The sequence below is a fragment of the Paramormyrops kingsleyae genome, chromosome 10 (genome assembly GCF_048594095.1).
Source record: "Paramormyrops kingsleyae isolate MSU_618 chromosome 10, PKINGS_0.4, whole genome shotgun sequence".
NCBI lineage: Eukaryota > Metazoa > Chordata > Actinopteri > Osteoglossiformes > Mormyridae > Paramormyrops > Paramormyrops kingsleyae.
The window spans coordinates 15,968,873-15,983,615 of record NC_132806.1 but is presented as its reverse complement, the minus strand read 5'-3'; the positions used below and the strand labels follow the sequence as shown (position 1 = coordinate 15,983,615).

General features: G+C 39.4%; 1 protein-coding gene across 6 annotated transcripts in view; it reads left to right on the top strand.

Annotated features, from left to right (window-relative positions):
• Window positions 1-1,849: 1,849 nt before the first annotated feature.
• Window positions 1,850-14,743, top strand: part of LOC111854500 (T-cell surface antigen CD2-like) — a 28,448-nt gene continuing 15,554 nt past the window's right edge. The window contains exons 1-7 of one of the 6 annotated variants that reach the window (XM_023832496.2): window positions 1,856-2,018; window positions 7,725-7,957; window positions 9,567-9,875; window positions 10,026-10,283; window positions 10,637-10,822; window positions 10,975-11,088; window positions 11,184-12,391. In XM_023832496.2, the coding sequence (XP_023688264.1) occupies window positions 9,770-9,875; window positions 10,026-10,283; window positions 10,637-10,822; window positions 10,975-11,088; window positions 11,184-11,299 (780 nt within the window). In that variant the 5' untranslated portion in view covers window positions 1,856-2,018; window positions 7,725-7,957; window positions 9,567-9,769 and the 3' untranslated portion in view covers window positions 11,300-12,391. Of the gene's footprint in view, window positions 2,019-7,724; window positions 7,958-9,566; window positions 9,876-10,025; window positions 10,284-10,636; window positions 10,823-10,974; window positions 11,089-11,183; window positions 12,392-14,743 lie in introns of those variants that run through there. The other 5 variants (XM_023832493.2, XM_023832492.2, XM_023832495.2 and 2 more) reach the window with 5 other exon arrangements.

Here is a 14,743-nt window from a genome sequence, read left to right as displayed (position 1 = left end):
ACTTGGCCAGACTCCAAGGTCAAGCTGTTTCTGATGAGTTTGCACACAGTATGTGTGAGGAACTCGCAGACTTGGGTGTGATTGCCGAATCTGATGTGATGTGGGAGACCTTTCGTGATAAGACCCTAAAGGTTGCCGAGGGTTGTGTTGGTGTTGCTGGTGTTCCCAGAAGGAGGCGTTTCATCTCACAGGTCACCCTGGATTTTTTCGAGAGGAGTCGCAGTCATGAGGTTGCTGGAAAAGGGTGGTTGGCAATCCTGATATCTTTGCAAGGTCTAAGTCTTTAGAGTCCTGGTGCTCCCTGTCTTGCTGTATGGCTGTGAGACATAGACGCTATCCAGTGAGCTGAGACGAAGACTGGACTCCTTTGGTACTGTGTCTCTTCAGAGAATCCTTGGGTACTGCTGGTTTGACTTTGTGTCGAACGAGCGGTTGCTAGAGGAGTCCCGAATATGGCACATTACCTGCATTGTGAGGGAGCGTCAGTTACGGCACTACGGCCATGTGGCGCATTTCCCTGAGGGTGATCCAGCTTGCAGGAACATAAAACATAAAAACAGTGATACCAGTGGCCAAAATGTAATTATATGCATTTTAAATGATAATTAATGATAATACATTAATACATTATACAGTATAATAAAAATCTCCTGTTTGAGTCTCAGGAGAATTGCCTAGTGAACGTGCCAAACTCGCTAACCTGTAGAGTTAGGAGTTTTGATGGCCAAAACGACTCCTCATGAACCATTTGATATATTTTTTGACCCCACTAGATGGTGCTCATGGTTTGCTTTGAGGCATGCTTTGAGCCCTTTCTTGAACAGAGAGCACCATCTAGTGGGGTCAGAAAATACAGCAAATGTTTAATGAAACATTTTTGGCCTTCACTTCACTAATAAAGTAAAATCCAGTTATAACGGACTTCAGGGGACCTGGCAAAACAGTCCATTATATCCAAAGTCCGTTATATCCAGAGTTGCTGTATGCCCAGAACACAACTACAGGACACCATTTACTCATGCCACACTCCAACAGACACATTTGTGGTATAGATTATTATATTGTACATGTAGTAATCCAACTTTACCTGACCAACTACTGTACGTATTTGCGCTGGATATCACCGGCTCGCCACGCGCCTTGTCGGCAGAGCCTGTATGTCTGTTATAGCAGAACAAAACTACAGCTAAAAGCGGCCCTGGGGACCAAATTGTTTGTCTGTTATAAGCAAAATTACATTATATGCAAGTCCGCTATATCCAATGTTTTTTCTGCATGTTCTTAATTAAAGGCGCACGGCTGGGACCAGTGGACCTTGTCCGTTATAGATGATATTCTGTTATAAGCGAGTCCACCATAACGGGATTTTACTGTACAGCAATTGTGTTAAAATAGATTCACGTTGTGATTGTGTGTTATGGCAGGAATGACTGAATTTTGAACTTTTTGAACTAATTCTGTTATTATTTGATGAATATCCACCACCTTCAATAGCTCTTAAATTTTTTTAATCTGCAAGTCTTTTAATTATATTTTAACTATACATTTCTGCCGTAGTTGACTTCATTAAACTGTCAGTTAGTTGTGGTCCAGATACAATAATCATTCATCAAAAATAAAACATCTATGATCACTGAAACACTTTATACCAGTCACGGTCCTGGCAGGTAGGCCTACATGTGATAAACGTTACCATAGAAACTTTAAGCACTGGGGGCTTCAGTGTGTCAAAATACAACACATTGCACATCCTCTGTGAGAACAAGACTTCTCACAAGAGGTTTTATGCCATGCATGGCTGTGTAACGTTTTCTGCACTGTTGCTTAATAATTCCCTCAATAAGAGTTCCTCTTTTTCAGAACGTATTAGGTTTCGCAAACAGTTAATTTCATCTCTTCAGCTTTATACTTGCAAGTAAGCTTATCACTCCACTTGATATATCGCTTGACTCCTCGACTATTGATCTGTGGAATGTCCGCTGTTTTAGGACTATTCTTAATAATGACAGCAGTATGTGGTAAGTAGCTTGTAACAGTCATTGAACTATGTGATGTGACATCGGATTACAAGGTTTATATACTTACAGCACTCACAGAAAGTCTTGCGACGCTTGCTTAATTCAAATAGTTTAACATCTGCACATATGTTTTGTACAGACTTTCTCTTTTTATTATGTATATTTCTTAATGACTTTTACTTAAAACTACTATTTAATGTGATACATATATTTTGTAAACGATTAAACTCATGATTTTGATGTACAACTAGTAAGATCATCATCAAAGTAATAGTAATAGTAATATATTACTATTACTAATATATAATATATTAGTAATAGTAAATTGAAACCCAAATTTAGTTCTAAAAGGGTTGTCCTGAGTCTAAAAGCTCATTTACAAGCAGTAACAATCGGTGCTTTCTAATTAATAACAGCTTTGCCATAACAAAACACCAAACAAATCTGTGTTTAGTATCCTTTGGGAGCCAATGATTACAGCTGCTATATATATATACTGTGTATATATATATATATATATATATATCACATTAGAAACAACCACTAGTTTTAAGTATAATATTCATTTAAAGTAGTAAAATGTTCTGAATTAAAAGTTCATTGACAATCAGCCTACTTAGATGATTTTTAATTAGTAACACCTTTGCAATAACATAAAATACCAAACATTTATGTTTTGTATTTCTTTGGGAGCCTTTGGGAGCCTATGAATACAATTGCGACTAATAGCAAAATGGCAAGAACAGAATGAATGAGTCAGTCAAAAATATATGATGTTTTAATAAAAAGAAAATGTCTGTCTGGAAGATATGTACAGACATGTTAAACATTGCTTCTCAATGGACATCTATTATGAAACCAAAATTTTGACTGAATTAAGCAAGTGTCACCTGACTTTCCCCTGAAATTCTTGTTTTTATTGCATTACTGTTAATTTACTTATGTTAAATTGTCTTTTTTCGGCAAATATACATTTACCAGATAAATAAATTTAAACATTTTCTTTGACTGCCTAAAACTTTGGAAGAGGACTGTATGTGTAGAGTTCTATACATGTAATTCTTTACGAATATATGACTTCAAGCTTTAATATTGGCTTCAAATACAAGGTAATATGGTCCTAGAGCCTATCCCAGGAATACTGGGTAACAAACAGTGTTGGGAAGATTACTTGGGAAATGTAATTCGTTACAATTACAAGTTACTCTATTTAAAATGTAATAGTAGTGTAACTACTGTATTTCAATTACTATATGAAAGTAATGCAACTAATTACATTTGATTACTTTTTGATTACTTTTCTAAATTATGAATGAATATTCTCAACCGTTAACCATTTTGAAATTTTGTAACCTGGTAGTGTTTACCTTACAGCAGTACTAAACACTGACTCCTGTCAAACTCCTTTCAATACATGAATTAACATGATTATAATTGATCAATTTAATAAAGATACCAAACATACCATACATACCATATAGGCTTAATAATGATTTTAAACAACGGGTAAGAATAGATCCTCGCTTCATACTCAGTGAAAACCCAGATTCCTTCAGTGTAACAAGTCATAACATTAATGTTATATAAAATATACCTAAAATGTCAAAAAAAAATTGTTACAACTCAGCCTTCAGTTATTAAATTCTAATGTGTGTTCATAATATAAACTTTTTGGGAGTCAAAACAAGATAAACTACGAGTGATTTGACCTCTACATGAAGCTTCAGGATTACATTACAGGATTACAAGGCTGCATCGCCCAGGGGTTATAGCTAGTTACTGAATTTTCAAAACTCAATACAACATAGCATGTCGGGAGTGCTAATATCAGACCTAACATAAGTTACCAATAACCTCTGAAGGGGGGCAGCACATTCCCAGAAGGGCCAGTGTGGCCTTAAAGCGTCGTGCACACTTCGCGATTCATTGTGGTGTTTATGCATGTTGTCCGTGGTTACGCATGCTGTCCTTGTTCTTTGTTTTTACAGATAATAAATGAAAGTATTTAATTCACTGGATAGAGATATTTCTTGATGAAAACGGTATAGTATTGCTTATAAGACTATATTATGCGTGACGATCTATTGTATTCACATGTAATAATGTACCTGAGTGATTTTCAGACATCTCACATACATATTTGCTTAAATATTAGGAGAAACATTACAGTATTTCCTGACATCCAGGATATTTGGTTCCCCCCTGCTAAAACAGGTATACAGCAACTCTGGGCCTCGGTACTAATAACAATATTGTATTCACATGTAATAATGTACCTGAGTGATTTTCAGACATCTCACATACATCTTTGCCTAAATATTAGGAGAAATATTATTTCCTGACATCCAGGATATTTGGTTCCCCCCTTTTAAAACAGGTATACAGGAACTCTGGGCCTCGATACTAATAACAATACTGTATTCATGTGTAATAATGTACCTGAGTGATTTTCAGACATTTCACATACCTCTTTGCTTTAATATTAGGGCAAACATTATTTCCTGATAGACAGGGGAAACATAGGGAAACCGAATTGCCTGGAACACCGGCACGGCTTTGTGTCTGTTGGCCCAACTTATGGCAACACCACCAACTTATTTGACAGACTCTGTTGGCAGATAATATTCTGTTTGGCTATTTGGATCATTTTCAGCTCCCAAATTTCACAAAAAACTTTTTAATATTGCAAGGTGAACTTTTTGCAATTTTTCCAGCCCTGTGGTAGGCAAACAAACCAGTTTGAGCAAGAGTGGACTAACTTCTCTGGGGGGCCAAAGCAGACATGGGTAGGGGGGCCCCTAAAGGAGCCATCTGAGCTATTCTTTGGAGATGAAAGAGAAATGAGAGACAGTTGGTCACATTGGTAGCATGTTAGTTTTAAGGTAGTATTAAGTCTAATAGAAAAAATACAATTATTTCCTAGCCATCTGCACACAAACAGACAGGGAAACTTCATGTCATTTTATGGTGCGTAAAAACAGGAAGAGAGATCAGTTTCATCTTTTCACCTCACTATTAATATCTGTGGTTTATACAAGTGCAATGAATGTGAGGAAGAGTGTCTGCATTGAATTTCTTGTTTCATTTGCAAATGCACAACAACATTAAGAGCTGACTTTGAAATCTGATATACATCCACTTTTAACAAATATATCAGTGTTCATTTATATTATCTATAAGACCTCAGTATTTTCCTGGAGGTACTACAAGTTAAGGTCAAAATATTATTATATTTCATTAGCAAATTAGTGCCAAAATCATAATTATGTATAATTGCAGCTTTGTTAATATTTCTTTTTATATATATATATATTTATTTTTGTAGCTCTTCCATATTTGTAGAAAGAAGTACCAAATGTCCAAATTATGTCACATTTCACTTTTTCTGGATCCTTCCAACCAGTCAGCAGCTCCAAATCCCATTAGTTGGGAAGCACTGGTTGGAAAAGCAGTCAGCTGGACAGGACGGCCCTGTGTGGGGTGATACCATGTTTATAAAACAAGGCTGAATCTTGAGTAAAGTTCACTACTCTAATTCATACAGCTCCTTGACCCAGTACTTCTGGGTTGAGGTGAGATCATGGAAACCGTCGCCATCATTTCCGGTATGAGAATAATGGCAGTCAGTGTCTGTGGTGATTCAGCGTCTGTGGTGTAATAGCTCATGACAAACTTCCTACTCCAGCAAGACCAGTAGCAGTTTATGCAACAAGGATGAAATTTGGGGGAAATGTTCCCTTTACTGTGGTGAAAACAATGCTTTTTAAACTCCTGTCTTTATCTTTTGGGAAAATCCAGAACTTGTCCAGGGATGGGAGAATTACGATAAGTCCAACCATCTACCATAATTTCTGAAGCAGGCGAGATAGAAGAATCTGTGATGATTCAGAGCCAGATGTGTTACACCCACCTCATGACAAACTGCCTACTCTGGCAAAATCAGTACCTGTACTTGATAAATTAAGGATTTATTATTGATATTGTACAATAAAAGTTTTTCCTCATCTTAAAGACAAAGATTAACAACATTCCTGCACTTCCTGTTCTACTTTTAGTTCATTTGCCAGAAGACTGGATTGTGTTATGGTTTCTAGCTAACAGGGATCATTCCCAGAATGTTAGTCAACGTTATGTGAATGTCTTCTTGTGAGAGAATGGGTCATTCTGAAGAGCTCAGTGAATTCAAGCGTGGTGCTGTGATAGGATGTCACCTCTGCAATAAGTCAGTTTGTGAAATTTCTTCCCTGCTAGATATTCCACAATCAACTGTAAGTGGTATTATTGCAAGTGGAAGCATTTAGGAGCAACAGAAACTCAGCCATGAAGTGGCAGACCATGTAAATTTAGAGAATGGGGTTGCTGAGCATTGAGGTGGATAGTGCATAAAAGTCGCCTACGCTCTGTTGACTCAGTAACTGCAGAGAGATTCAGACGTCCTCTTGCATTAACCGCAGCACAAAAACTGTGCACTGTAAACGCTGCGCAGTCAGCATGTTCCAGGCCTTCTGACTTAAAACACATGAAATATAATCTCCCAAACTCAGAGCACCATGTAGGCTACCCCTCCGGTAAATAATGGTTTGTTCCACTTTCACATTTTCTCCCCTACCTTTCAGCACCATATGGCGCATACACATCAAACCTTACCTCTCTTGTGTATGGTGCATTAATGTTAAACTGTGATGTTCTAATTATCAACATCAATAATCAACAATTAATGTACAAATTTTCACATTATACTCTCTGCATCTCTGTGGCAAGGCTGGGTAACATAAAAAAATATCTGAACACACGCACCACTTAATTTCTTTTAGCTGAAGGTCTGAAAATAAAATGTGATAAAAAAACATATACAGATAATCTGATAAACAGCCAGTGTTACGACTTGCTGATGGGTTGGGGGTGTTGCTGATTAGCTTTGTTCATCATTGTTTTTTAGTCTCTGTGGAGACTAATCAGCTTGTTGGACTTATGCTAACTATACACTAGGAGTCTTTGAAATACCCTTTTATGTGTGTTTTCTTCTAGCAGTTTAGGGTGAGAGTTGTAAAATAAGTCGATCACTTATAAGCAAACTGCCAATTGTTGCATTGAGGCTCGATGTGATCACGAGCACCCAAGGCTCATTGGTGTGCATTGGCAGAGAGGGCTAGCCTGTCTGCTCCAATGCCACAGGAGAGTTACTGTAGCAGAAATTGCTGAAAAAGTTGATGCTGGCTATGATAGAAAGGTGTCAGAACACACAGTGCATTGCAGCTTGCCTTGTATGGGGCTCCATAGTCACTGAGATCATAATACCCAAGCTGACCCCTGTCCAGCACCGAAAGCCCGTAAGTGTGCTTAGAACAGGCGTGTGAGCATTTGAGCTGGACCACTGAGCAATGGTGGCTTGGTCTGATGAGTCACATTTTCTGTTACACCATGTGGACGGCTGGGTGTGTGCACATCATGTACCTCGGGAAGTGATGGCACCAAGATGCACTATGGGAAGAAGGTAAGCCAGTAGAGGCAGTGTGATGCCGTGGGCAATGTTCTTCTGGGAAACCTTGAGTCCTGGAATTCATGTGGATGTTACTTTGACACGTTGACCATCCTTTCACAGTAGGAAAACACGATGGCAATGCATATACACTTACTGGCCACTTTTTTAGGTACACCTTGCTATTACCAGGTTGAACTCTCTTCTGTCTTATTTCTTCGTGACAGATTCAAGAAAGTGCTTGAAAGATTCCTCAAAAACTCCATGGCCCATGGCTGCACCTTCATGATGTGAATCTCCCATTCCACCACATCCCAAAAGTGCTCTATTGGATTGAGATCTGGTGACCATGAAAGCCATTTAAGTACAATGGATTCATTGTCATGCTCCAGAAACCAGTCAGAAATCAAGACCCACCTAACTAGGCAACATTTTTCCAATCTTCCATAGTTTCATTCTGGTGAGCCCATGTCCACTGTAGCCAATTCTTAGTTGAGAAGAGTGGCACCTGCGGTGGTCTTCTGCTGCTGTAACCTGCTGCTGTAACCTGATTCATGGTTTGACATGTTGTGTGTTCAGAGATGCTCCTCTGCATACATTGCTTATAACGAAAGGTTATTTGAATTATTGTTGCCTCTCTATCAGCTTGAACCATTCTGGCCATTATCTGACCTCTGCCATCAACAAGGCATTTTTGCCCAAAAAACTGCCACTGACCGGATGTTATTTTCTTTTTTGTGTGTGAAAATCTCAGTAGATCAGCAGTTTCTGAAATCCTCATACCAGCCTGACTGGCAGCAACAACCATGCCACGTCCAAAGGCACTCAAATCACCTTTCTTCCCCATCCTGATGTTTGATGAGAACATTAACTGAAGCTCTTGACCAGTATCTGCATGATTTTATACATCGTGCTGCTGACATGTGATTTACTGATTAGATATTTGCTTCAATGAGCAGTGAATAGGTGAACCTAATAAAGTGGCCAGTGAGAGTAGTTTGTAAACATGTGAGTGCAAATCCACAGCGTGTTACGTTTGAAATCAGTTGTTGCAGTTGTTCAGATAAATTAGACAAATTTTAATCAAATCAAACTAAACTTCACTGATCCCAGGTGAACATTACTAAATAATCATGGACTTCAGTGAGAACCGGTAACATTCGTGGAGGTATCCATCAGGGAATATTAGAATGTCTAACCGGAGAGGAATTTCCACTTCTATGTCAAACGTCTCTTGCTGATGCAAGCCGAGTCCCGCCCATCAAACCCGAATTTCTGTCAGCCAATCAGCTAGCGAGTAGGTTTAGTTCCACAGATTAGTTGCCACAGTGATTGACTGATACTAAGTCTACTCCCAGTTTCTGGAACAGAAAGCAAGATGTTTTTTAGTTAACTGAACAACTTATCAGATTTAAGGTAGTCTGTGCTAAATGTAATGAAGATAAAGTTCATTTAAACTGGGGTACCTTAAATCCAACAAGTTATGCAGCTAATCAAGAAATCCAGCTTACTGAAACAGGCTCCAGGATCATGCTGTTAACTCAGGATTGCACACTAATCCCGCTTTCTGGAATGCCCCCTAGATTAAGAACAAGAAATATAAAAAAGCAAGCAGGAGACACACAGGAAACAAAACATTCAGTATGAGAGGACATTCAGTAGTTTGCAGGGAGCAAAATGAAATCAGGTGCTTCTCATCTCAGGTTAGTTTGATGCATTACAGGTGTGTCTAGTGTTCAGGAGAGGCTGCACAAGGCTGACTTGATGCTTCATAAATACTCTCACCATAATCATCAAGCATTACTCTCTGTTTAGAGATATCAGCTTGCTAATTAATTATCACAATCAGTTTTTTGAATCCTGGTGTAATAATTGCTATAAGCGTAATTAATTTTTAATTATAAAAATCTTTGACAAAGATGATATTTTTCCTCACATTTTATTGCCGGTGTCCTCTGATTAGTTAGGGTGTTTTGTAATATCCTACATAGTGACTGATTTTGGGATCAGCAGGAAGTTCATGTTCTTCAAAATAATTCAGAATTCTTTGTCTTTTCTGACACTTCCAGGTTCTGCGGGTTCAGACAGCAACATTATAACACATTATGTAGCTCTGGGACGACCTGCATTTATACAGCTGATAAATGGAGCCAGTGGCTATGAGCTAACACTCAGAAAGGATGGAAATCAGGTCTTCAGGTTTAAAAAGGACGACATTAATTTTCAAGAAAATTGGGGATCTCAATTTAATTTTTATACAAATGGCACCTTGATGATCATCAAGGCAGAAAGAAGTCTTTCTGGCATTTATACTTTGGAAGTGTTTCACTTGAATGGCACAAATATACCGAGTGAAAGATTCCTCTTGATCATTGAAGGTAAGTTAGATATTTATCCATTGTGTAACTATGTCTGATAATTACAGACTTTCTTTGTCTGCACGATGTATCTGACTCCCGGCAGCCATCTCACCGATGAGTACTAACTCAGAGCAGTCACCCTGACACTGTGCGGGTTCCTCCCCCCAGAGCCTGTAACCCCCCCAGCTCTGTCTCCACTCTGCCTGCCCCACGGAGAGCTGAGGGTGTCCTGCTCCTCCCCAGTTGGGGATAATCCCCAGTACTCCTGGCTTCTGGATGGTTTGCCCCTGAATCACTCCAGGCCCGTTTATGATGATGGGAAAAGAGCTGTCATTCTGGGAAAGAACACGTCCGGAAAGCTCACCTGTACGGCCAAGAATAACGTCAGCAAGGCAAATACCACAGAGATGCTCCCCAGCTGTGCAGGTCAGTCCACAGTGTTACATTACTGCAGGCATGCAGGTCTCTAAATGATAACTCTAAATAAGGGCCCTTTATTGGCACAGAATCAATAACCTGCTATCAAAATGATCTGCACTATAATGTATAGTGAGTTTTGTCATTGCGATACAGGAATGAATCTGGAGATATTTTTATCCCAATGGGAAATTAAACTGAAATAGATGTGGGGCAAAAATGAAATAACACCAGTTATTTTGTCATTTTTTTGCCCACTATGTGACTGATTAGGACTAAACTCTTTTCTTCATAAATAATAAATGAATAATACATCATTTGGTTGGTTAGCATATCTCACTGCATATCATTTGAAACTACAGGACTTGGACCAGTTGTAAACTGCACCTTGACTAATGGTACAGAGATCGCAGTAAGAATGAATGCTACACTGGGCCCTTCTCTGTTATATAATATGAACATACTCTTCACTGTCGATGGGAGAGAGACACTGGCTGCTGTTTGTAATGCGAGTAGCCAGCAAACAGGAAAAAAAAATGATAATCATTGTAAGTGTAAATTATTATTATTATTGTTGTTTTGTTGTTGTTTAGCACTGGCTCTAGTGATTATATTTGTCACATTATTTCATAAGAATACAAAAGATAAATATGTACAGGATATGCATGCTGGAAAAATAATAAAATGTTTTCTTTTCCAGCAGTTGATATGATGCCGATGCTTTTGGCAGCACTGGGAACAGTGGTCCTACTCCTCGTATTAACAGTGGTGGTATACAGTTACTGCAGGAAGAGACCCCACGTGCAGGCAGAAGGTCAGAAATGAAACAGCAGCATTTGCTGTACATTGGAACTTAACAGCTACACAAAACTCATATAATAACCTGACTTATCTCCTTGAACTCCCTAGAGATTAAACCTGACACTGAAGAACTGACATACGCTCAGGTCACATTCAACAAGAATAAGAGCAGGAGAGAGAAGAGGGCTGAACCGGAGGTGGTGTATGGGGAGGTCAGGAAATAATCTAAGTGGCACCTTTGGCACAACAAGGACGTTATGTATGTAAAAGTGTATATGCAAAGTATAGTATTAGAGATGGTTTCAAAGAGCAAAATATGTGCCATGTGAGAAAATGGAATAATTTTTATTTTTGTTTCCCAATTTGTATTTATAAAAATGATCTTCAGTCCATTTTCCTGGGAAGGTTTTGCAATTTTATACCAATTACTTGATTGGGTTTTTGCATCACAGAATGCTCATCCAGTTAATAAAACAAGCTGTACTTTATTAATTGCTCTCCTTCTTAATTTTCGCCCTGTTTTTCTGAAATGGCCGTTTAATCCCAGCTCAAGTCTCCCCCCACCAAAGTAAAACGCCCCCACCGACCTGAGCAGGCTGACGGCCACAGCACGCCGACCCTGTAATATGTCCTGTCAGCCTCATGTCCTGCTCTGACAGCTAAAGGTACAATGACCCACGTAACACACTTGGTGGAAAGCGCTACTGGCTGGACTCCCTGCCCTGAGGCTGCCGGTGCTCTCTGGGCTCCTACTGACCGCTGATGTGGGCTGGGGGAGATCAAACTGGGATCCCGGCTGTAGGAGGCCCCCTACTGGTGAGAGGCAGAGTAACGTGGCCGGCTGAGCCGCCCAGTGCCGGTGCTCTCTGAGCTCCTACTGACCGCTGATGTGGCCTGGGGGAGATCAAACTGGGATCCCGGCTGTAGGAGGCCCCCTACTGGTGAGAGGCAGAGTAACACAGCTGGCTGAGCCTCCCAGTGCCGGTGCTCTCTGGGCTCCTACTGACCGCTGATGTGGGCTGGGGGAGATCAAACTGGGATCCCGGCTGTAGGCCCCTGCTTTGCTTTACCTGCCACTAGGAAAGCCCCTTGATTTCAGCATTGTATTTTGTATTTTTTGTATTATGCTTTGTATCCCTTTATGGTAGCTTAATCATTGTATGTTTAATTTTTTTTAAGAACTGATAACTGAACTATCACTGAAGACCAAGCAGAATTGTACAGGTGTCTGTTTTGAATCATATTGCTGAGAAAAACCTGCATTTTTATTCATACTCAAGCTATTATTTAAGAAATAAAGACAACCTGGTAAAATATCCTGGCAAAAACTAAGTGGTTATAATTTTAATGATCACCAATCATTGTTGACACACCTCAGCACACAACAACAAAATGTGTCATCTGCATTTAACCCATATGTGACATCGTGACATACTGTAGCAGGGGACAACTAATTCAGTGCCCAGGAAACAGTGCTTGGGAGTGGTACTGTATCTTGCTCAGGGTACCTCAGTGGTATCTTCCTGGTCAGGGATTCATACCAGCAATCTTTCAATTACAAGTGCACTTCCCTAACCAGACCACCACTGCCCATAAGTTGTAGTGTTAAGCCACTCATGTGAAAAAATGAGGACACCCCATTAAATATTCAATTCTTTAGTAAGAAATATCAAAATATCAATATTAAATCTTTCAAATGATATCTGTAGATAAAGGTGATGTAATTGCATCACCTTTGCAAAAACGAGAAACAAATTCACTTATTTAAAAAAGGAAATTAACTAAGATGCCAATTCCTACTGAGGAAAAAGTTAGGACACCCTGTGCCCTAATAGCTAGTATTTCCCCCAATGGCTGAAATAAACTCAATGAGACGTTTCCTATAACCATCTATCAATCTTTGACATTGACTCGCCGAATGCTTTGGCAGAACGTTTTCCCCATTTCCTCCAATGCAGAATTCCTTAAGGGTGTCTTACATGCACTTCAAATCACCCCACAGCATCTCAATAAAATTCAGATGCGGACTTTGACTTGACCATTCCAGAACTCTCCATTTCTCTTTTGTAAGCCATTCCTTGGTAGATTTACTGGAATGTTTTGGGTCATTGTCATTTGCATGGTCCACCCCCACTTCAGCTTCAACTTCTGGACAGATGATCTCACATTGTCCTCAAGCACCCTCTGATATGATGAAGAATTCATAGTGGATTATATGATGGTGAGCTGGCCAAGTTCTGCTGCACCAAAGCAGCCCCAATCCATGACATTTCCACCCCCAAGCTTCACAGCTGGCATGAAGTTCTTTTGCTTTGGTTTACGCCAAACATGTCCTGTTACTGTGGCCAAATAATTCAATTTCAGATTCATCCAAAGCATATTGTTTATAGTGTTGCCCAGATGTTTTTCTGACAGCAGGGGTTTCCTCCTTGCACAGCACCCATGTAAATCAAACTTGTGCTTCTCTTTCTGATCTAATCTAATTGTAGAAATTTTAAATAGTGATGAATGTGAGGGTGTCCTAACTTTTTCCTCAGTAGAAATTAGCATCTTAGTTAATTTCTTTTCATAAATACAGTAAATGAATTTGTTTCTTGTTTTCTCATACATGATACAATTACATCACCTTTATCTACAGATATTGTTTGAATGAAAATTTAATACTGATATTTCTTAATGAAGAACTAAATATTTAATGGTGTGTCCTAATTTTCACATGACTGTACATCCATAATGCAACAAACAATTAACGTGTATCCATCCATGCATGTATGGACAGGAAAGTGATGCTCATAATGTACACATGAAGAAAGAGTAACAGCTGCACAAAGCACAGTAAGGTGGCTCGTACATCGCAGGCTCTGCGACGGATGCTTAGCTAGCAGTTTTCATTTCGTTTTATGAAACACAGTGCAGCTATTTTCAAGGAAGCAAACGTCAACCAAATAAACTTTGTAAAAGGCCTTAAGATTTTGTAACAGCAGTACAAACGTAAACCAGAACTGCATCAAGCACCATTGCAGCAATTCAAAAAGGGGAGTAGCGTGTGTTTTATGTGGTACCTTTTACTGTTTTACACACATCAATACACTTTGTTTTCTCACTCGATACTGTAATTGTTCATCCTGCCAACTCAATAAAATGACTTTAAAAATAAAGGAATGTTGAATGACTATGGTGCTTTTTCAGGCATGTGTACAGATTTAGCTCTAACATTAGCTAGCACAGTGGTGCCTGGTGAACTAATAGTATTGAACTGATAGTATTGTTGCTATTTGTTTATGATGCCAGCCAATGCTAACCAATACTGCTAGCTCAGCTGAGGAGGATGCCTTTGGTGTTTGGTCATGTTCTCAGGAGCACAGACTCAAGGCACCATACTATTGTGTAAAAAAACAGCATTTACACATTTGTTAGTGCTGCTGAGTAAGCACAGAGTAACAGCCACCCTGAGAACTCTGACCCCCAGCCTCGGCAGAATAGTCACATTTCAGCAAGGCCCTTAACCCCCCAAAATGCTCCAGGGGTGCCAGACAAATAGCTTGACCCTGATTTCAGATGCCAAACTTCGCTCTCAGTTGTAGGCATGTATGTGCGTGTCTGAAAGAAAAGAAAGATGGGATTTGTGAAAAGAGCATTCCAATAGACCTGTACTTCTGCAAATGGCA